Below are 24,211 nucleotides of genomic sequence, written 5' to 3'. Positions count from 1 at the left end.
TTTTTCCCAAAAGGTCTCACAACATTAAAAAATACCTACACCTTATATGTAGGTTTCCCATCTTTTCAGCTATGAATGTGACACTTTATTCGCACCTCCGAAAAAAATACAATATTGTTTGAATTGAGGAAAAAATCGCCGATAGGAACAAAAAACTTGTGATACTGTGCTACTGGACTAGAGGTTGTGGTCAGCTGACTGATTCAGAGCAGACACAAGAGGACAATACAAACACTTATACTCCTCATACTTTAATATCATTGCGTTCACATTGTCATCACCATCTCTTTGGCCGTGCTGCTATCACGTATAAATTTATTAATACTAATAAATATAAAAAAAATCCTAGTATAAATATACACTTCTCAAATATGTTCAACTATATATAGGTAGCTGTAGGTTTAGTTTTGCATATATCAATAAGCTGCATCATCTGATTAGAGGCATCCCTCTAACAATGGCTTCTCCACATGCTGTTCAACTTGGTGTACTATTTAATTCCTTGTGTATTTTCTTTGCCGTGTTAACATCTTAGTTTCCATTTGAATGAACTAAGTGCATCTATTCTATTGCCTTTGATTTTTAGTACTTTCATTATATTGTTGCTGGCTCTTCAATGAAGAAAACTTAGCTTGCTTCTTTACCAAAAAAAAAAAATATATATATATATATAGAGTGAAGTATTGTTACGAAGAAAAATGTTTGTGTTTTAGAATCTTGTTACTTTCTTGACCATCCGCAGAAAGGACAACCCGGTGCACTAAGCTCCCGCTACGCGCGGTCCGTGAAAGGGCCGTACCACAAGGGTCTATTGTACACAGCCTTACCCTCCATTTCTGCAAGAGGCTATTTCCACGACTTGAACCCGTGACCTCTACAGGGCAACAACTTTCTTAGTTACTCCCCTTCACCATCAGCAGAAAGCTGGCTCTCAAAAGTACAATGAGCTTAGTGTTAAAAGAACCGTACAGATTGAACCCATCAAGTTTAAATGCCGAATGCGTCTCTATTCTCTAGCAAGTTCAATTTGTATTAATGCCTTCTTTATCTTCTTGTCTGTTTTCAAAATATGATGACTTATCATATATTTGAATACACTGATACTGCAGGAGAATTCTTGTGGATATGTGGAGGAGAATTCAATTGGGGTTCATTATGCATCCACAGAGCAATAGTAGATGCATTGAATCTTTTGTTAGTCTTTCTTTTCCTTCTTGTCTTACTTGTAAGTTCAATGAGAAAAATTAGAATTTTTTGTGGTTATAGGAAGGATTGGAAAACTCTAGGAATTTCAGTTTGTTGTGCTGTTGTAAGCATTGTGTATTTTGGTCTTGGTTTATGGGAACTTACTAGTAGTAAAGATGGTGGTGTTAGTCAGTTAAGTTGGTTACAATACGTTGTTCACGGATTGATTTGGATTAGTTTAACTGTATCATTGCTTGTTCAAGGATCCAAATGGATCCAAATCTTGATATCAGCTTGGTGGATCATTTTCTTTGTGTTGATTTCCACTCTCAATATTGAAGTTTCCATAAAAACACACAGCATCCCGGCTCTAGAAGTGGTGACATGGCTAGTGTCTTTCTTGATTTTCCTTTCTGCCTTAAGCACCTTTTATCACATCTTTTCTCAATCCTATTCAAAACAGAATTTGTTAGAACCTCTACTAGTTGATCAACCTGATCACAACCAAATTAGTATAAGCCAGGATAGTCTTTTTAGCAAGTTGTCATTTTCTTGGGTTAATGGTTTGCTTCGCTTGGGAAACTCAAAAACATTAGCTCTTGAAGACATTCCTTGTCTAGGATCTGAGGATGAAGCGATCTTAGCATACGAGCAACTTTCTCGTGAGTGGCAAGCACTCCGAAGGGAGAAGCATCAAAACAATTCAGAAAACTTACTCATTAAGGCCATAGCAAGAGTTTACTGGAAACAAATGGTTATTGCTGGAGCATTAGTACTTCTCAGGATTTTTGCTGTTGTAATTGCTCCTTTAATGCTATATGCATTTGTGGCTTATTCAAGTCGCGAGAGAAGAACCTTTCTTGAAGGTGTTCTATTAGTGGGGTGCTTGGTTATTGACAAGGTTGTTGACTCTTTTTCTTCTCGACATTTCCTTTTCTATTCGAGGAGGATTGGTATGAGAATGAGATCAGCTCTAATGATGGCAGTCTATGAAAAACAGCTCAAGCTCTCAAGTTTAGGAAGGCATAGGCACTCAACTGGAGAGATAGTGAACTACATTGCTGTGGATGCTTACCGAATGGGAGAATCTCCGATGTGGTTTCACAGCGCATGGGGCTTTGGCCTGCAAATATTTTTAGCTGTTATTGTTCTTTTCGGGGTTGTAGGACTTGGGGCAATTCCAGGTTTAGTACCCCTCGTTATCTGTGGGTTGCTGAATGTGCCATTTGCAAAGTTACTTCAGAAATGTCAGTCTGAATTTATGATTGCTCAAGATAAACGACTGAGGTGTATATCTGAGATTCTTAATAGTATGAAGATAATCAAGTTGCAATCCTGGGAAGAAAACTTCAAGAACTCAATTGGCTTGCATCGGGAGAATGAATTTAAGTGGTTGGCTGAAATTCAGATTAAGAAGGCTTATGGCACTTTACTGTATTGGATGTCCCCAACTATCGTCTCGTGTGTCATCTTTTTGGGGCTTGTCCTTTTGGGGAGTGCCCCATTTGATGCTGCTACGATTTTCACTGTGTTGGCGGCATTGAGGTGCATGTCAGAACCTGTTAGAATGATACCCGAGGCTCTTTCAGCTTTGATTCAAGTCAAAGTTTCTTTTGATAGGATCAATAGTTTCCTACTTGAAGATGAGATCAAACCAGAGGATGTAATGACATCTTCTATGGGGGATTCAGATCATAGTGTTTGTATAGTAGGTGGTCATTTCACCTGGGATCCGCAGTCGCCTGATGCATTGCTTGAAAATTTAAATTTTCAAGCAAAAAGAGGACATAAGATTGCAGTTTGTGGGCCAGTTGGAGCTGGGAAATCATCGCTTCTATATGCCATACTTGGAGAAATACCAAAAACCGCAGGAACAGTGAGTCATCATATCAAGATATTTATATCAAATAATTCCTATAATTAATTGGCTTCAACTCTCCTTGGAATTGTTTCTAGGTACATGTATTTGGATCCATCGCTTATGTCTCTCAAACTGCTTGGATCCAGAGTGGAACTCTCCGTGATAATATACTGTTTGGGAGGTCAATGGACGAAAACAAGTATCAAGAGGCGGTTAAGGTATCTGCTCTAGACAAAGATATTGACAGTTTCGCCTATGGTGACCTCACGGAGATAGGTCAGCGAGGGCTCAATATGAGCGGAGGACAGAAGCAGAGGATTCAACTTGCTCGAGCTGTTTATAGTGATGCTGATATTTATATTCTTGATGATCCTTTTAGCGCTGTAGATGCACATACAGCATCAACTCTTTTTAATGTGAGGTTAACTGTGAAAACTTGGTATCATGCGTGTCAACTTTGACAGACCGAAGTAACATATTCTAGTATTTTATAGTACTTTGAACATAAATGCAGGACTGTGTTATGACTGCTCTGAAGAATAAAACAGTCATTCTTGTTACTCATCAAGTGGAGTTCCTCTCCGAGGTTGACCAAATTCTGGTAACTAACTTTGACTAGTTAGAATCTTTTTCCGGCTCTTATTCATTAATCGCATTGTGTCAATTATTTATGCTAATTATTTTTCCAGGTAATGGAGAGCGGGCAAATTACTCAATCAGGAAGTTATAATGAGCTATTGATGTCTGGGATGGCGTTTGAACAGCTTGTGAATGCTCACATAAATGTTGTAGCTGGACTTGATCCTCTGGCCTATAAAGACGAACATGAACCTTATACAGGACATAGAAATGAACCAGAAGAGACTGAGAAGCCTTACATTGTAAAAGAAAACAGCCAAAAAGAGGTTTCCTTAAAGCCGGGAATACAATTGACAGAGGAGGAAGAAAAGGAAACTGAAACTTATATGTGGAAGCTCTTCCTAGATTATGTTGTAATCTCTAAAGGATCACTCTTCCTTTGTTGCAACATACTTACGCAGGCCGGCTTCGTTGCTTTTCAGGCTGCTGCAAGTTACTGGATTGCAATTGCAATTCAAACTCCTAAATTTAGCCATCTCATGGTTATTGGTGTCTATACTTTAATATCACTAGTTAGTGCATTTTTTGTGTATCTCAGATCTCTATTTGCAGCTCTCCTTGGTTTAAAAGCTTCTAAAGCCTTTTTTTCTGGTTTCACGGATTCCATTTTCAGTGCTCCCATGCTGTTCTTCGACTCTACTCCAGTTGGGCGGATATTGATCCGAGTAAGACTTTGTTCTTTTGCACCTAACTGACTATGAAAAACACTGTCGTTTCCTTTGAACAACTTTTAGTATGTGGCAGAACAAGTCTCACTGATTGTTGCCTGTTACTGAATCCTCAGGCTTCGTCAGATTTGAGTGTATTAGATTTTGACATGCCATTCTCCTATGCGTATGTGATGGCTGCTGGAATAGAATTGCTTGCAATAATCGGCATTATGGCCTCAGTGACATGGCAGGTTCTCCTTGTGGGCATTGTTGCTACAGTCGGCTCAAAATATGTCCAGGTGAAATTTCTTTCCTCTAAAATACCTATGTTGCACGGACTCTCCAAAATGTTGCCACACCTGTATCAGATCCTCCGAAAATACACTATTTTTAGAGGATCCGACAGGCACCAGACAACATTTTCAGAGAGTCCGAGCAACATAGGTAAATACTACTTCTTCTCTTACCTAAAGCTATGACTAAGAGCCTGTTTGGATGGGCTTAAAAGCTGGTCAAACCAGCTTTTAAGTCATTTTTTAGCTTATTGAGGTGTTTGGCAAACTTAAAATCTGCTTAAAGGTCAAATGGTTTTAAGCCAAGGTCCAAATTAAGCCAAAAGTGATAAGTTGGGTTATCCCAACCTTTTTTTTTTTTAGCTTAAAAGTCATCCCTCTTTGACCAAGTATTTTACATTGCTATCCCTGATACTTATGTATAATTTCCAAAATACCCTAATCTTTTCTTTTTCTCCTTTCCTCCGCCATTTTCAATCTCTGCCTTCCAAATTCCATAATCTTTTCTTTTTCTCCTTTCCTTTGCCATTTCTAATGTGTGCCTTCCAAATTCCATCACTGCCGAACTCTTTTGGTTTTGGATTCATGAAAGTGAAAAATAGTATTTTGTTCTTTGTAGAGTTATTATCCCTTTTACTTTTTCTAAATCCAAAACTATCCTTCCCTTACTAATTAATAAATCCCGTGTCATCTCTGCTGCCATTCCCCAAAATTTTATCAATTTGTTTGAAGTTGTAAACGTAAAGCAAACTGTAGCTTTGTAAATGTTTGATACATTTAATATTTTATATACATTGTTTTGTTTTAGTTTCTTTTTTGGTTCTATAACATTTTTTTTTTTAAAAAAAAGATTGCTGTTGAATCCCTCATTTTTTTAAATTGGTGAAACTATATTCTAAATCAAAATTTTCAATGAGACTACATGTTAACAAAGAATTTGAAGCTATGAGCCGAAAAAATATTTTTTGGTGAAATAATAGATTATTGCATATTATTTAAATGAATAATTTATATTTAGGCAATCAGTTTAAATTGAAAATGAACTAAATTATAATTTTTTTGTATATGTATTAATTTAGAATAAAATATTATCGTAATCATTTTCTTTTTAGTGTTAACAACTTTAAGGATATTTCAGTCATTTTAACAGAAACAAGTGATTACCAGCACTTATTTACCAAACACTTCAACAACTTTTTTTAATTTTCAGCACTTTTATCCAAACACTTAACAAGCTCTAAGTTTATACTTAAAAGCCACTTTTTTTAAGCCAATCCAAACGGGCTCTAAGTTGTTAATTTGAAATATTTCCTCTTTATTTGAAGGAACATTATCAACCCTCTGCCAAGGAGCTGATGAGGATCAACGGGACAACAAAGGCTCCTGTTATGAATTATGCAACTGAGACATCACTTGGAGTTGCCACAATAAGAGCATTTGGAGCAGTCGACAGATTCTTCCAAAACTACCTAAAACTTGTCGATGCAGATGCAAAAGTCTTTTTCTGCTCCAATGGAGCAATGGAGTGGTTAGTTTTTAGAACTGAAGCACTTCAAAACCTCACCCTATTCACTGCTGCTTTTCTCCTAGTTTCGATCCCGAAGGGTTTTGTCTCTACAGGTACTCATGCTAATATTTTGTGCTAGTTGATATGAACATCTTTCAATGGATGCGTTTCCTGGTTTCCTATGCTCTTGTTGTTGATAGCTTTTTTCTTTTTTCCATTCAGGTCTTATCGGACTTTCTCTTTCTTATGCGTTGGTACTTACCAATACTCAAGTTTTCTTAAGCCGATGGTATAGCAGCTTTGCTAACTATGTGATTTCGGCTGAAAGGATCAAACAGTTCATGCATATACCTCCCGAGCCTCCAGCAATTGTGGAAGAGAATAGGCCACCATCTTCTTGGCCTACCAACGGTAGAATAGAATTGTTAGATCTAAAGGTGGGGGTACTTACAACTTGTAATCTTACATATATTCAACATACATCCAATTATTCAGTGGAAATATGAATATTATCATCTAACAAATGTTGTGAAACTGAAAACTTGGAGATATCTAACCACTATAGCTCTTGGTCCGTTGCAGATCAGATATCGTCCAAATTCTCCGTTAGTTCTCAAAGGGATAACTTGCACTTTCAGCGAGGGTACTAGAGTAGGAGTAGTAGGAAGGACAGGAAGTGGCAAAACAACACTTATAAGCGCTCTATTTCGCCTAGTAGAGCCTTACAGTGGGCAAGTTATCATAGACGGTATTAACGTTTGTTCTATAGGTCTCAAGGATTTAAGGTCAAAACTTAGCATCATCCCTCAAGAACCAACACTTTTCAAGGGGAGCATTCGAACGAATTTGGACCCTTTAGGCCTCTACTCTGATGATGAGATATGGAAGGTAAAGTCTGTAATCTATCAGACACAATTCTATAAAAAAAGATTCATATTACTTTCCAATTATTCAGTAAGTATCTGGTTTACAGGCTCTAGAGAAATGCCAGCTTAAGGCTACCATTAGTACACTGCCAAACTTGCTAGACTCCTCTGGTGAGTAAAATTTTCAACAAAATGTAACAATTATTTATCTATTCTTATGTGTTATGATGTACTATGATCAAGCATCATGTACTATGATGCTTGATTTCACTTTCAACAGTGAGTGATGAAGGCGGAAATTGGAGTATGGGGCAAAGACAGCTCTTCTGTTTAGGCAGGGTCCTTTTGAGGAGGAACAAAATTCTAGTATTGGATGAAGCAACTGCCTCTATCGACTCGGCCACTGATGCCATTCTGCAAAGAATTATTAGAGAAGAATTCTCAAACTGCACAGTATTAACTGTTGCTCACCGAGTTCCTACTGTCATAGACAGCGATATGGTCATGGTCCTCTCTTTTGGTATGTTTCTTCAAGTTCTAAAGTTGGAGCATCAGTTTCAATCTTACTGTTACTTTAGAAATGATTAATAACAAGATTTTAATGCAAATTTGGTATTGGTGTAGGGGAACTTGTGGAGTATGATCAGCCCTCAAAACTCATGCAAACCAATTCATCTTTTGCTAAACTTGTTGCTGAGTATTGGTCCAGCTGCAGAAGGAGTTCTCTTCAGAAAATGGATAGCTACATTAGCTAGTGAGAATGTTGTCTTCTTTTTTCTTTTTTCTTGTTTTCTTTTCGTTCTCATCTATAGCTATGATCAGAGGCAGATCCAAGATTTAAAGGTCGGGGGTGCACTTTTAGATTCAACCAAAATCTGCTTTGTATACAAGTGTCCAATACTAATACCTCACTATTTTCTAAAGGCATATACATGTATATGTGGAATTTTTGCCGAACTTTACGAGTATCGGTGCCCCTCTCGGTATAGCATAGGTCCGTCTCTGGCTATGATTAGGACCTGCTTGCTGTTTGTACTGTGCTTCTTGTTCATGTGAAGATTAACATTCCAAAATTTGAAAGAGAACAAAATAGAAAAGTTTTGCAAAGCAAAGAATTGCCAAAATAAGGAAGAGAGGCATATGAATGTGCTAAGACTTTACATATTGTTGGACATAAAAATAAAAAAATTTAACTTTTGTGCATTAACGATGTATTGCTATTTTATACTATCAAGTCTAATATGGTGACTTGAAAAGGAGTAAATAACATGCTCTAACACGTTAAAATACACTCAGAGGAAAATAAAATTTACATATCAGTATATATAAGTTAAAACTCATACATAATGTATGCGTGAAAGTATCAATAGAGTTTAAAACAGTATAAAAGCTATCATAGTATCTCTTAAAAGGTACTCTTTTCGGTCTACTTTAATTGATTTTTTGGTTGTTTTTGCACATATTAAAGAATCACTTTTTAGCATTAATTAACAATAAAAATGACCATATTAACCTTAATCCTAGACTCTTTACTCCAAGGATAACTTTGGAAAAGAGAAGTCAATTCCTTCTTGATATTTAAAAAAAATCAAATACCGTGGACCATAAGAAAAAAGGCCTAAAATCAATTAAAGTGGATGAGAGGGAGTAATAAATCGGGCGAAATTCAAAAATAGCCAGATTTATAATTGGTCATTCAAAAATAGTCCAGTTTCAAAAGTAATCGAAATTTAGCCACTTTTCATGTAAAGATAAATCTGAACGAAAACGCTGTTCAAAATCCGGAAAAATACTCCAGCATAATATATGAACTTCAGTCTAATATACTGGATTTCCAGTATAATATACCAGCCCAGCATAATATAATGGAGTTTGGGGCACCGATGCTCCAGTCTCCAGTATATTATACTGGAGCCAGCAAAGTATACCGGTCCAGCATAATATGCTGGAAGTTCATACATAGGTGCACCGAACTCCAGTGTATTATGCTGGACCGGTCTCTGTTGCAGCAAAATAGTAGCTATTTTTCATTGACTTGGTAAACGCTGACTATTTTTGAATGAACAGTCCGAAAATTGGCTAGACCATGCTGTTTTTACTAATAAATCTAGTAACTACCATTAATAAGTGAAACTAATAACCTAAAATAACATTGCTAAATTTCAATAATAAATTAAATTGCATTGATAGGATAAAAAGTACATTACATTGTGAATGGATATAAGCTAATGTAAAGTTATATTGGCAACAAATTCTCGAACCAAAATGTGCTCCTCCACAATCACCCGCAAACATATATTCTCAAATGTTGGAGATTGAAGAGTACACAGACTTCAAATCAATTTAAATTCTTTCTCAATAATAATCATTTATTTTCTCTTATATTTTTCTTCCTTCTTTTAATAGAGTATAGCACTTGATAAAATTTGTAACATCATACCATGTTTGTTTTCCTATATCTATAATAAGTTTTATAAAAAGAGGTAAATTAAACGAACGTCTTTTATATAATTAGTGTTATTTCTATTTTAATAGTTTTATCCTTCGCCGAAAAATTATACTATGTATAAGGTAAAATATTACTTGTTATTGATTAAAATAGACTTTGAACACCCTTGCATAGTCCACTGGCAAAGGGTCTTGGCTTGTATAGAATTTGAACACCCTTATTGAATTTTCTGGCTTCGCCACTGTCCTTCATCATTGTCACGACCCGAAATTCCTAGCGACGGGACCGTGATGGTGCCTAACATTTCACTTGCTAGGCAAGCCAATGTTAGAACAACTTATCCATTTTTCACAGTTTAAATTAGATAATGGGGAAGAACAGAACTAACTGAAATAAACCAAAGTATAATTGCAGAAGTTAAAACTGCCAAACATCTACTAAAAATCCCTGGACCCGGTGTCACAAGTGCAAGAGCTACTATAGTACGCATAAGGGTCTGAAATAAATACAAAGCCTTCTGAACGAAAATACATAGCTGAATAAAAGAAAAGGGAAGGGGACTCCAGGAGCTGCGAGCGCTGAGCAGATAAACCTCAAGTCTTCGCAAGCTATCCAATCCGAGCTCACTAATAACCGCCATTGGAACCGACTCCAAAATCTTCACAAGAAGTGCAGAGTGTAGTATGAGTACAACCGACTCCATGTACTCTGTAAGTGCGGAGCCTAACCTCGACGAAGTAGTGACGAGGCTAAGGCGGGCCACTCACACTACAATCTGTACGCAGTATATAATAAAGGCAGAAAAAGGAAGTACAGAATAGGATAAGAAAGTCAACTGCAAATAATAACCACAACCTCAAGTAATAAACCAGTATTGTCCAGAATTATCAATCCTTAACATTTCAAATGAGAATATCGAAAACCAACACAGCTCAAGGAAATAGAAACATATAGGTTGTTGCGGCGCGCAACCCGATCTCACCGTACAATACAGAATCCTCCCTTATTTCACCGCAATAACATCAACAATACACAAATAACATATATATATATATATATATATATATATATATATATATATATATATATATATATATATATATGTTGCGCCGCACAATCCCATCCCACCATATCAATATCAGTATCATTGTTCACCCTTATTTCACCATATCAATCCATCCTTATTCCACCTGTTGCAGCATGCAATCCGATCCCACTATACAACAGAAATTCACCCTTATTCCATCATATTAATTCACCCTTATTCCACATGTTGCGGCGTGCAACCCGATCCCACCATATCTACACCAAATACTCAATGTGCACAGTCAATTTAACAATTCAAATCACAAGAACCTTTACTATCAATGAATACCAAACTGAACCAAAAAGTAAACCTTGTACGATAAGGGAATCTACATAGGTAATAGTACACAACGAGAACAGTCTAGTAATTGACAATTAGAGGATACAAATAAGCCAATTTAAGCAAATAGCAGGGAATCATGAAACTAGGTAAAGATCTAACATCATTAACAGGAGAAGACAATGATTAACAGGTAGCAGTTAAGCATGAAAAATATTTAGAGCATATAACAGTTACAACAGGGAAAGAGATAATTAAGAAAAAGCGAAAAATCAGAAAAACAGATAATTCGATGGCGTATAAGCACTCATCACCTCGCATATACGCCGCTCACATGAAATTCGCATAGCACATAGTCTGAGGGTTCCTAATTCCCTCAAGTCAAGGTTAACCACGACACTTACCTCGCTCCAAAGATCACTCAAAGCTCAACTACAGCTTTGCCTTTCAAACAAGCCTCCGAACCAACAATATCTAGCAAATTGCCAACCAAACGATTCAAAATAAACCTTAGGAATCACCTATGATTGCAAGAGATACAATTTAGGTCACTATTGAAAAAGTTAAAAAAAGTCAACTCCCGGACCCGCTTGGTCCAAACCCAAAATTCAGGCTAAAACTCGATTATCCGTTTACCTCCGAGCTGGTTATGTAATTTACTTTGGAATCTGACCTTAATTTGAGGTCTAAATCCCAATTTTACAAAAATCCGTAATTCTACCAAAACCCCCAATTTTCACCATGAAAATACTAGATTTTAGGTTAAAATCTTAAGAAATGTAATGAAATATTAAAAGAAAATGGGTTAGAATCACTTGCCAATGATTTGGGGAAGAAGAGTTCTTGGGAAAATCGCCTCTAAGATTTTCTTGCTTTAAAATTTGAAGAATGAACAAAAATCCCGTCTAACTCATATATGTTCAGCTGCAGATATTGCAATTGCGATGTCATGTTCGCAATTGTGAACATCGTAATTGTGAGAAAGAGGTCGTTATTGCGAACTCTTCTCAAATCCCAGTGATCGCAAATGCGATAAAATGGCCGCAAATGCGAACCCTGCTGCCCTCGCAAATGCGAAGATCCTCAAAACAGCACTGAGTCGCAAATGCGACTCAGCTTTCGCAAAAGCGAAACTGGCAAGTTCGCAAATGCGAACTTTTTCCTCGCAAATGCGAGTACCCCTGCTATGCCCAGGCTCGTAAATGTGATGGTCTCTTGGCAAATGCGAGCCAGAACTCACAAATGCGAGATCTGCAGCAGACACCAGAAACTAAGATGCATCAGCTATGTTTTCTAAGTCCAATTCACTTTGTAGCCTATCCGAAACTCACCTAAGCCCTCGGGGCTCCAAACCAAACATGCACACAAGTCCAAAAAATCATACGAACCTGCTCATGCGATCAAATTGCCAAAATAACACCTAGAACTACGAATTGAACACCAAATCAAATGAAATTTTCAAGAAAACTTTAAAACTTCTAGTTTCACAACCAGACGTCCGAATCACGTCAAACCAACTCGGTCTCTCACCAAATTTGACAGACAAGTCATAAATGTAGTATTGGACCTATACCGGGTTCTGGAACCAAAATACGGACCCGATATCAATAAAGTCAAACATTGGTCAACTTTCAAAGTCATTAAGCTCTTAAACTTTCAAATTTCAACAAGGTCCGATAACTCAGGCCAGGGACTTCCGAATTCGATTCTGGGCATACGCCCAAGTCCTAAATCACGATACAGACCCACCAGGACTGTCAAAATACGAATCCGTTTCCGTTTGCTCAAAATGTTGACCGAATTCAACTCAAATGAATTTTAAGACAAAATTTTCATATTTTTATCAATTTTTAACATAAAAGCTTTTCGGAAAACACCCAGATTGTGCGCGCAAATCAAGGAGGCTAAAATGAGGTATTTAAGGCTTCAAAACACAGATTTGGGTTCTAAAACATAAGATGACCTATCGGGTCATCATATTCTCCACCTCTAAAATAATCATTTATCCTTGAATGGACATAGAAAAGTACTTGAACTGGTGAAAAGGAGTGGATATCTACTCCGTATGTCCGACTCGGACTCCCAAGTAGCTGCCTCGATGGGCTGACCTCTCCACTGCACTCGAACTAAAGGATAACTCTTTGACCTCAACTGACGAATCTACCATTCTAGAATAGCCACCGGCTCCTCCTCATAAATCAAATCCTTGTCCAAATGGACAGATCTGAAATCTAACACGTGGGACGGATCACCGTGATACTTTCAGAGCATGGACACATGGACCACCGGATGAACTGTTGATAAACTGGGTAGCAATACGAGCTTGTAAGCCATCTCACCCACTCTCTGAAGAATCTCAAAAGGTCTGATATACCTAGGGATCAACTTGACCTTCTTTCCGAACCTCATTACACCCTTCATGGATGAAACCCGGAGCAATACTCTCTCTCTAACCATGAATGCAACATCACGAACTCTACGGTCGGCATAACTCTTCTTCCTGGACTGAGCTGTGCGAGGTCGGTCTTGAATAATCTTAACCTTATCCAAGGCATCCTCTACCAAATCTGTACCCAAGAACCGAGCCTCCCCCGGCTCGAACCATCCAACTAGCAAATGGCACCGCCTCCCATATAATGCATCATAGGGAGCTATCTAAATGCTCAACTAGTAGCTATTGTTGTAGGCAAACTCCGCAAGTTGTAAGAACAGGTCCCAAGAACCTCCGAAGTCTATAACATAAGCGGAGCATATCCTCCAATATATGAATAGTGCGCTTGGACTGTCCGTCCGTCTGAGGATGAAATATTGTGCTCAACTCAACCTGCGTGGCCAACTCACGTTGTACTCCCCTCCAGAAGTGCGAGGTGAACTGCGTACCTCGATCAGAAATAATAGACACGGGCATACCATGAAGATGAACGATCTCGGGGATGTAAATCTCTGCCAACCACTTTGAAGAATAGGTAACTGCCACAGGAATGAAATGTGTTGACTTAGTCAGCCTGTCCACAATGACCCAAACTGCATCAAACTTCTTATGAGTTTGTAGGAGTCCAACAACGAAATCCATAGTGATACGCTCCCACTTTCACTCAGGAATCTCTAACTTCTAAAGCAAACCACCATGTCTCTGATGCTTATACTTTACCTACTGATAATTTAGACACCAAGCTACATATGCAACTATATCCTTCTTCATCATCCTCCACCAATAATGTTGCTGAAAGTCCTGATACATCTTGGCGGCACCCGGATGAATAGAATATGGGGAACTGTGAGCCTTCTCAAGAATCAACTCACGAAGTCCATCTACATTAGGCACAAAAATACGACCCTTGATCCTCAAAACTCCATCATCCCCAACAATAACCTTCTTGGCATCACTGTGCCGCATTGTGTCCCTAAGGACAAGCAAATAAGGGTCACCATACTGCTGCTCCCTGATGCGCTCAAATAAGGAAGACCGAGCGACCGTACAAGCTAGAACATGACTGGGCTCACAAACATCCAACCTCACGAACTGATTGGCCAAAGCCTGAACATCTAATGCAAGCGGTCTCTTACCGACTGGAATGTATGCAAGGCTGCCCATACTCACTAACTTTCTACTCAATGCATCGATCAACTTATTGGCCTTCCCGAGATGATACAAGATGGTAATATCATAGTCTTTTAATAGCTCCAACCACCTCCTCTCCCTCAAATTGAGCTCCTTTTGTTTGAACAAATACTACAAGCTCTGATGATCCATGAATACCTCACACTAGATGCCGTAAAGGTAGTGCCTCCAAATCTTCAGCACATAAATAATGGCTACTAGCTCTAAGTCATGAACATGGTAATTCTTTTCGAGAACCTTCAGTTGCCGCAAAGCAGATGCAATTATCTTGCTATCTTGTATCAATACCTCACCAAGTCCAATACGAGATGCATCACAATATACTGTATAAGATCCTAAACTTATGGGCAACACCAACACTGGCGTCGTAGTCAAAGCAGTCTTGAGCTTCTGAAAGCTTGCCTCACACTAGTCTGATCATCTGAATGGGACACCCTTCTGGGTCAACCTGGTCAACGGGGCTACTATAGATAAAAACCCATCCATAAACTGACGGTAATAACCCGCCAATCCCAAGAAACTCCAGATCTTCGTGGCTGAAGTGGGTCTAGGCCAGTTCTGAACTGCCTCTATCTTCTTAGGATCCACCTGAATTCCATCTATTGATACAACGTGCCCCAAGAAAGCGACCGAGTTCAACCAAAACTCACATTTTGAAAACTTAGCATATAATTAGCTGTCCCTCAAAGTCTGAAGTATGATCCGAAAATGTTGCTCGTGCTCCTCTCAACTACGGGAGTAGATCAAGATATCATCAATAAACACAATCACAAAGGAATTCAGATAAGGCTTGAACACCCGGTTCATCAAATCCATAAATGTTGTTGGGGCATTTGTCAGCCCAAATGACATCACTAGAAACTCATAATGCCCATACCGAGTACGAAAAGCTGTCTTAGGCACATCAGATGCCCTAATCCTCAACTAATGGTAGCCAGACCTCAAATCAATCTTCAAAAACACTTTGGCAACCTAAAACCGATCAAATAAGTCATCAATCCTCGGCAATGGATACTTATTCTTGATTGTGACTTTGTTTAACTGCCGATAATGTATGCACATCCTCATCGATCCATCTTTCTTCTTCACAAACAACACGAGCTCACCCCAAGGCGAGACACTAGGTCTAATTAAGCCCTTATCAAGCAAATCTTGCAACTACTCCTTCAATTCTTTCAACTCTGGCAGGGCCATACGATATGGAAGAATCCATGGAAGGAACCTCCGCACTAGAATCATAGACATAAGCCAAATAAGCTAGACACCCCTTCTCGACCGTATGTCGAGCCTTCACATAAGAGATAACCATACTGGTAGAATGGACAGGAGTCCCTCTCCATTCTAATTGAGGCAACGAGGCAAGGATAAGGTCACCGTCTTGGCATGACATTCCAATATAGCATGATAAGGTGACAGCCAATCCATACCCAAGATAACATCAACATCTACCATATCGAGAAGTAGAAGATCTACTCTAGTCTCAAGACTCCCAATGGTAATCACACATGAACGATAAACACGATCTACAACAATAGCATTTCCCACAGATGTAGACACATACACGGGAGCACTCAAAGAATCACGAGGTACAACCAAATATGAAGCAAAATAGGATGACACGTAGGAATAAGTAGAATCCGAATCAAATAGAACGGAAGCATCTCTACTGCAAACTGAAACAATACCTGTGATAACAACGTCTAATGACTCAGCCTTAGGCCTGGCTGGAAAAGCATGACATCAGGGCTCGGCCCCACCACTCTGAACTGTATCTCTAGGACAGCCTCTAGCTGGCTGGCCTCCACCTCTAGCAATCTGACCTCTGCCTCTAGTGATCTGGCCTCCACCTCTAACGGCCTGACCTCCACCTCTAGCTGGCTAAGCGGGCGATGGTGCAACCAGTGTCAGAGTCATGGCACGAGAACTCTACTGTGACGTGCCGCTCAATAATCTCGGACTAGTCCTCCTGATATGCCTAAAACCACCACACTCAAAACATCCATCATGGTACTGTGGCTGCTAAAACTGGGACTGACCGAACGGGCCGAATAACCATGGTGATAACTCTGAATAGGAGGTGTACTGTAGGCTGGCTACCCAGAATGAGGCACATAAGGACCACGACTCCCTGAAGCACTGTGGGATGCCTGAAGCGCTAACTGATACAACCTGGGAGGATGGCCCCTACCAAAAGTACTCATGCCTCCAGATGAGACGCCACTAAAACAACCGGAATGATGAGGCCTCTTGTCAGACCCTTGCCCTATCTCCTGTGAAAGAACATCCTCGATCCGCCAAGTGACATTAGCAGCTGTCTGAAAAGAAATCTCAGTACCAGTCTCCTTGGCCATCTGAAGCTTAATAGGGTGAGCGAGTCCCTCAATAAACCTCTTTACCCCCCCTCCCTCTCTCGGTAGGAAGCAGAAGAGTGCATGACGGGCTAGACCCATAAAATGGGTCTCATCCTGTGTGACTGACATACTGCCCTGCGGGAGACGCTCAAACTGCCTGTGGTAGCTCCCCCTCAATGTGATAGGGAGGGACTTCTCAAGAAATAACTGAGAGAACTGGTCCCAAGTAAGAGAAGGCGACCCAGCTGGTCTGGTAAATACATAATCCTTTTACCATCTCTTGCGGAACCCATCATCTGAAACACAGCAAAATCGACCCCATTGGTTTCAACTATACCCATGTTCCACAACACCTCATGGTAGCGGTCAAGATAATCCTGTGGTCCTCAGAAGGTGCTCCACTGAAGTGATCTAGGAAGAGCTTGGTAAACTTTTCCAATCTCAATAAACCCTCAAAAGACATGGCATGTCCATCACCAGCCTGTGCCGCAACAACTGGATAAACTACCCCATCTGGAAGGGTTTTTGGAGTCTAATACCGGGGAGCCATCTGCTCTAGAGTGTGAGTAGCGGGAGTCTATGCTCCTCCCCCAGCCTGAGAGATGGTTGTACCATAGGAAATGTACCGGCCTGGGTCGCACTCTCCATAAGGCCCACCAAACGAACCAAAGCATCTTGAAGCATTGGGGTAGTGATGAACCCCTCCGGGACCTGAGTTGGTACGACATGCACAATCTGGGTTGGAACCTTCTCATTAATTTCCACCTGAGGCTCTGCCGCTGGTGCTGCTACTTGAGCTCTAGGCTGAGTTCTGCCCCTACTCGGCCTCTAGAGTGACCTCAACCTCGACCTCTACCCCTCGTAGCAGCTTCTGTTGGGGGCTCCGGCTGCTGTCCAGCTAAAGATGCGGTGTGTGTTCTCGCCATCTGCGAGAGAACAAAATTGAAGGGTGTAATCAACAATGATAGAATAAAATCGCACGATAGAGAAGAATAGAATTGAAATTGTTCCTAACTCCATAGCCTCTAGAAGATAAGTACAGACGTCTCCGTACCGATCCTCCAAACTCTACTAAGTTTGCTCGTGGCTCGTGAGACCTATGTAACTTACTACTCTGATACTAACTTGTCACGACCTAGAATTCGCACCGTCAGGACCGTGATGACACCTAACATTTCACTTGCTAGGGAAGCCAACATTAGAACAACTTATCTATTTTTAACAGTTTAAATTAGATAATGGGGAAGAATAGAAATAACTGAAATAAACCAAAGTATAATTGCGGAAGTTAAAATTGCCAAACATCTACTAAAAATCCTTGGACCCGATGTCAAAAGTGCACGAGCTACTAGAATAGTACATACAAGGGTCTAAAATAAATACAAAGCCTTCCGAATGAAAATACACAGCTAAATAAAAGAAAAGGAAAGGGGACACCAGGAGCTGCGGGAGCTGAGCAGCTGTACCTCAAGTCTCTGCAAGCTATCCAATTCGAGCTCACTAATAACCATACCTAGGACCGACTCCAAAATCTTCACAAGAAGTGCATAGTGTAGTATGAGTACAACTGACCCTACGTACTCTGTAAGTGCGAAGCCTAACCTCGACAAAGTAGTGACGAGGCTAAGGCGGGTCACTCATACTACAATCTGTACGCAGTATATAATAAAGGCAGAAAAAGTAAATACGAAATAGGATAAGAAAGTCAACTGCAAATAATAACCACAGCCTTAAGTAATAAACCAGTGTTGTCCAGAATTACCAATCCTTAACATTTCAAATGAGAATATCGAAAACCAACACAGCTCAAGGAAATAGAAATACATAGGTTGTTGTGGCGCGCAACCCGATCCCACCGTACAACAAAGAATCCTCCCTTATTTCACCGCAATAACATCAACAATAGCAAATAACATGAACACACGCGCACATGCACACACACACACACACACTCATATATATATATATATATATTGTACCGCGCAACCTGATGCCACCATATATCAATATCAATATTATTGGTTCATCATTATTTCAACATATCAATCCACCCTTATTCCACCTATTGAGGCATGTAATCTGATCCCACCGTACAACGCAAATTCACCCTTATTCCATCATATTAATTCACTCTTATTCCACATATTGCAACGTGCAACCCGATCCCACCATATCAGTACCAAATACTCAATGTGCACAGTCAATTTAACAATTCAAATCACGAGAACCTTTACTATCAATGAATACCAAACTAAACCAAAAAGTAAACCTTGTACAACATGGGAATCTACATAAGTAATACTACACAGCGAGACCAGTCCAGTAATTGACAATTAAAGGATGCAAATAAGCCAATTTACGCAAATAGCAAGGAATCATGAAACTAGGTAAAGATCTAACATCATTAACAGGAGAAGACAATGATTAACAGGTATCAGTTAAACATGAAAAATATTTAGAGATAATAGTTACGACAGGGAAAGAGATAATTAAAAAAAACGGAAAATCAGGAAAACAGATAATTTGACGGCGTATAAACACTCGTCACCTCGCATATACACCGCTCACGTGAAATTCGCATAGCACATAGTTCGAGGGTTCCTAATTCCCTCAAGTCAAAGTTAACCATGACACTTACCTCGCTCCAAAGATCATCAAAGCTCAACAACAACTTTGCCTTACAAATAAGCCTTCGAACCAACAATATCTAGCAAATTACAAACCAAACGATTCAAAATAAGCCTTAGGAATCACCCACGATTGCAAGAGATTCAATTTAGGTCACTATTGAAAAAGTCAACAAAAGTCAACTTCCGGACTCGCTTGGTCCAAACTCGAAATTCGAACCAAAACCCGATTATCCATTCACCTCCGAGCCCAATTGTGTAATTTATTTTGGAATCCGACCTCAATTTGAGGTCTAAATCCCAATTTCACAAAATTCCTAATTCTACCCAAACCCCTAATTTTCACCATGAAAATACTAGATTTTAGGTTGAAATCTTAAGAAATGTAATGAAAGATTGAAAGAAAATGGGTTAGAAATACTTACCAATGATTTGGGGAAGATGAGTGCTTGGGAAAATCGTCTCTAGGGTTTTCTTGCTTTGACAATTTGAAGAATGAACAAAAATCCCATCTAACTCATATATGTTTAGCTGTAGATGTCACAATTGCGATGTCATATTTGCAATTGCGAGAAAGAGGTCACAATTGCGAACTCTTCTCAAATCCCAGTAATCACAAATGCAATAAAATGGTAGCAAATCTGAACCCTGCAGCCCTCGCAAATGTGGACCTTTCTTCACCAATGTGAAGATCCTCAAAACAGTGCTGAGTCGCATATGCGACTTTGCCTTCGCAAAAGCGGAACTGGCAAGTTCGCAAATGTGAATTTTTTCCTCGCAAATATGAGTACCCCTGCCATGCGCAGGCTCGCAAATGCAATGGTCTCCTTGAAAATGCGAGCCAGATCTCGCAAATGTGAAATTTGCAGTGGACACCAAAAACTAAAATGCATCAACTATGTTTTCTAAGTCCAATTCACTCCATAGCCTATCCGAAATTCACCCGAGCTCTCGGGGCTCCAAACCATACATGCATATAAGTCCAAAAATATCATACGAACTTGTTCGCGCAATATATCGCCAAAATAATACCTAGAACTACGAATTGAACACCAATCAAATGAAATTTTCAAGAAAACTTTGAAACTTCTATTTTCACAATCGGACGTCCGAATCATGTCAAACCAACTCCGTTTCTCACCAAATTTGACAGACAAGTCATAGATGTAGTATTGGACCTATACTGAGTTCCGGAACTAAAATACGGACCCGTTATCAATAAATTCAAACATTGGTTAAACTTTTAAAGTCATTAAGATTTTGTCACGACCCGGATTTCCCACCCTCGGGAGTCGTGATGGCGCCTACTCGTGAAAGATAGGCAAGTTGAGTATTATAAATTCATTACCCTTTTTATTAAGTCTTTTCAACAGTTCAATATGATAGGTGATTAAACAATGGAATAAGTTAAATAACCTGAAATGCGGAAGAGTGAAATATGACAATTTAATATTGACACCGCTAACAAATCCATAAACCAAAAACTACTCGGATCTGGTGCCACAATTTCACAGACCGTCTAAGAGTACTACAAATAAGGGTCCGAAAGATAAATACAAGCTGTTTCAGAAATACATAGAAGAAACAGTATAGAAAGATAGAAGGAGACGCCAAGGCTTGCGGACTACCTCGGGTCACTTGAATGGACTAAAGACAACACCCTTACTGCGGTCCAAAAGCTGTTGCACTGGGATCTGCACACAGTGCAGAGTGTAGTATCAGTACAACTGACCCCATATGTTGGTAAGTGCCTAGCATAACCTTCGCGAAGTAGTGAAGAACAATAAAAGAAGATATTTATAGTTAAAGATGGGAGGGGGAAACATGCTAAGGGGAGTATTAGATAACAACAGAATACCCAAAGAGGAATGTAAAGAATCCAAAATTTGATTGCCAACAAGAATAAGAGAAAACAACACAGTATTCACTTTTATTTCTTTCTTGTTGCAGGCGTGCAACCCGATGCCATTTCATATATTTTCGTGGTGGCGTACCACCCGATCCCATTTCATATATCTTGTTGCAGGCGTGCAACCCGATCCCATTTCAAATATCACCGTGGCAGCGTGCCACCCGATCCCATTTCATATATCTTGTTGCAAGCATGCAACCCGATCCCATTTCAAATATCACCGTGGCAGCATGCCACCCGATCCCATTTCAAATATCTTGTTGCAGGCTCCTTCTATCTTTCTATACTGTTTCTTCTATGTATTTCTAAAACAGCTTATATTTATCTTTCGGACCCTTATTTGTAGTACTCTTAGACAGTCTGTGAAATTGTGACACTAGATCCGGGTAGTTTTTGGTTTATGGATTTGTTAGCGGTGTCAATATTAAATTGCTATATTTCACTCTTCCGCATTTCAGGTTATTTAACTTATTCCATTGTTTGATCACCTATCATATTGATCTATTGAAAATGCTTAATAAAAAGGGTAATGAATTTATAATACTCGGCTTGCCTAGCTTTCACGAGTAGACGCCATCACGACTCCCGAGGGTGGAAAATCCAGGTCGTGACAAGTTGGTATCAAAGCTCTAGGTTACTTAGGTCTCACAATTCACGGACAAGCTTAGTAAAGTCCAAGAGATCGGTACAGAGATGTTTGTATTTATCCCAGAGGCTACAGAGCTAGGAAAAACTTCACATCTATTCTTTCATGTCGTGCGGTTTGGTTTCTCAATGCTAATTGAATTTCTACTCTGTTCTTTCGCAGATGGCGAGAACACGCGCTTCCTCATCTACTGATCAGCAGCCCGAGCCCTAGCAGCAGCTCCCACAAGGGGCAGAGGGCGAGGCCGAGGCAGCACAAAGCTCAGCCTAGAGCAGCAACACCAGTGGCGGAGCCTCAGGTTGAGTTTGATGATGAGGTTCCGGCCTAAGCAGTTCTAGTGGGCCCAGCTCAGGTCCCACAGGGGTTCATTGCTGCCCTAGTACTCCAGGATGCTTTGGTCCGTCTAGTGGGCCTTGTGGAGAGTGTTACCAGGGCAGGCTTATTTCTGGTAGCACCAGCCGTTTCTCAGGTTAGGGGAGGAGCATAGACTCCCGCTACCCGCACTCCGGAGTAGATGACTCCCCAGTTTCAGACTCCAGCAGCTCAACCAGTTGGAGAAATTCAGCCGGGTGTGGTAGCTCAGACCGGTGATGGAGCAGCTATGTTTACTGATGCCTTGTGGAGATTGGACAGGTTCACCAAGCTCTTCACTACCACTTTCAGCGGTGCATCTTTTGAGGATCCCCAGGATTACTTAGACAGCTGTCTTGAGGTTCTCAGGAACATGGGGATAGTGGAGGCCAATGGGGTTGACTTTGCTGCTTTTCGCTTATCCGGATCCGCCAAGACTTGGTGGAGAGATTATTGTATGGCTAGACCAGTTGGGTCACCAGCTTTGACTTGGGATCAGTTTTCTCAGTTATTTCTAGAGAAGTTTCTTCCTATCACTCAGAGGAAAACTATCGGAGGCAATTTGAGCGTTTTCAGCAGGATTCTATGACTGTTACTCAGTACGAGACCATATTTATTGACTTGGCCCGTTATGCTCTTCTTATACTTTCCACTAAGAGAGAGAGAGAGAGAGAGAGAAGAGGTTCATTGAGGGACTCATTCAACCTATTTGATGGCAGATGGCTAAGGAGACGGGGAGTGAGATTTCTTTTCAGGAGGCGGCCAATGTGGCCAGGAGAGTTGAGATTGTTCTATCACAGGGGATGGTCAGGGGTCAGACAAGAGACCTCATCATTATGGTAGGTTCAGTGGTGCCTCGCCTGGAGGTAGGGATTCTTTTGGTAGGGGCCATCTTCCCAGGCCGTTTCATTCAGCACTTCAGGCTTCTAACGGTGCCCCAGGTGGTCGTGGTTCTCACATGCAATATTTTGATCAGCAGCCTTATAGTGCATCGCCAACTCCTATCTGTGCACCCCCGCTTCAGAGTTTTTAGGGTCGTCATCCCCAACAACCGAGGGCTTGTTTTACTTGTGGCAACACGAAGCATATTGATAGATTTTGCCCTCAAGCACCGAGTAGTTCTCAGCACCAGGGTTCCCGTGCCATGGTTCAGGCACCGAGTGTTCCACTGCCCACTCATCTAGCTAGAGGCGGAGGTAGAGGTGCTAGAGGTGGAGGTAGAGGTATTAGAGGTGGAGCTCAGGCCGCTAAAGGTGGAGGCCAGCTAGCAGGAGCCCATCCCAGAGATGTAGTTCCAAGTGGTGGGGCCCAGCCCCGATGTTATGCTCTTCCAACCAAGCTTGAGGCTGAGGCTTTCGATGTAGTTATCACAGGTACTGTTCTAGTTTGTAGTAGAGATGCTTTAGTTTTATTTGATCCGTGATCTACATACCCCTATGTGTCATCTTATTTTGCACTGTATCTGGTCATGCCTAGTGATTCTTTGAGTGCTCCTATGTATGTGTCTACACCGGTGGGTGATTCTATTGTGGCAGATCATGTCCATCGTTCATATATAGTTGTGATTGGGGGTCTTGAGATTCGAGTAGATTTGTTACTTTTGGACATGGTTGATTTTGATGTCATATTGGGGATGGACTGGTTATCACCTTACCATGTTATCTTGGACTGTCGTGCCAAGACTGTGACCTTAGCCTTGTCGGGGTTGCCTCGTTTAGAGTAGAGATGAACTCCTAGTCATTCTACCCGTAGTGTTATCTCATATGTGAAGGCACGACGTATGGTCGAGAAGGGGTGTTTGGCTTATTTGGCATATGTTTGTGATTCCAGTGCTGAGGTTCCTTCTATGGATTCTATGCATGTAGTTCATGAGTTTCCTGAGGTAT

General features: G+C 40.3%; 1 protein-coding gene across 4 annotated transcripts; it reads left to right on the top strand.

Moving 5' to 3' along the window:
* The first annotated feature begins 293 nt into the window (after window positions 1-293).
* Window positions 294-7,958, top strand: LOC104211773 (ABC transporter C family member 8). 4 transcript variants are annotated; one of them, XM_009760894.2, is made up of 12 exons: window positions 297-485; window positions 1,110-3,061; window positions 3,142-3,462; window positions 3,561-3,647; window positions 3,736-4,350; window positions 4,470-4,634; window positions 5,954-6,248; window positions 6,358-6,572; window positions 6,718-7,023; window positions 7,109-7,172; window positions 7,282-7,521; window positions 7,626-7,958. In XM_009760894.2, exons 1-12 carry the CDS (start codon window positions 458-460, stop codon window positions 7,754-7,756), a joined length of 4,419 nt encoding a protein of 1,472 aa, XP_009759196.1. In that variant the 5' UTR covers window positions 297-457; the 3' UTR covers window positions 7,757-7,958. The 4 variants fall into 4 exon arrangements, 3 of the variants coding, with proteins under 3 accessions (XP_009759197.1, XP_009759196.1, XP_009759195.1); XM_009760893.2 differs by having other exon boundaries at window positions 298-3,061; XM_009760895.2 differs by lacking the exon at window positions 7,626-7,958 and having other exon boundaries at window positions 296-3,061; window positions 7,245-7,417.
* Window positions 7,959-24,211: the final 16,253 nt, after the last annotated feature.

This window comes from Nicotiana sylvestris, chromosome 10 (genome assembly GCF_000393655.2).
Source record: "Nicotiana sylvestris chromosome 10, ASM39365v2, whole genome shotgun sequence".
NCBI lineage: Eukaryota > Viridiplantae > Streptophyta > Magnoliopsida > Solanales > Solanaceae > Nicotiana > Nicotiana sylvestris.
The sequence above is the reverse complement of the archived record's forward strand: the minus strand, read 5'-3'. Positions and strand labels throughout refer to the sequence as shown.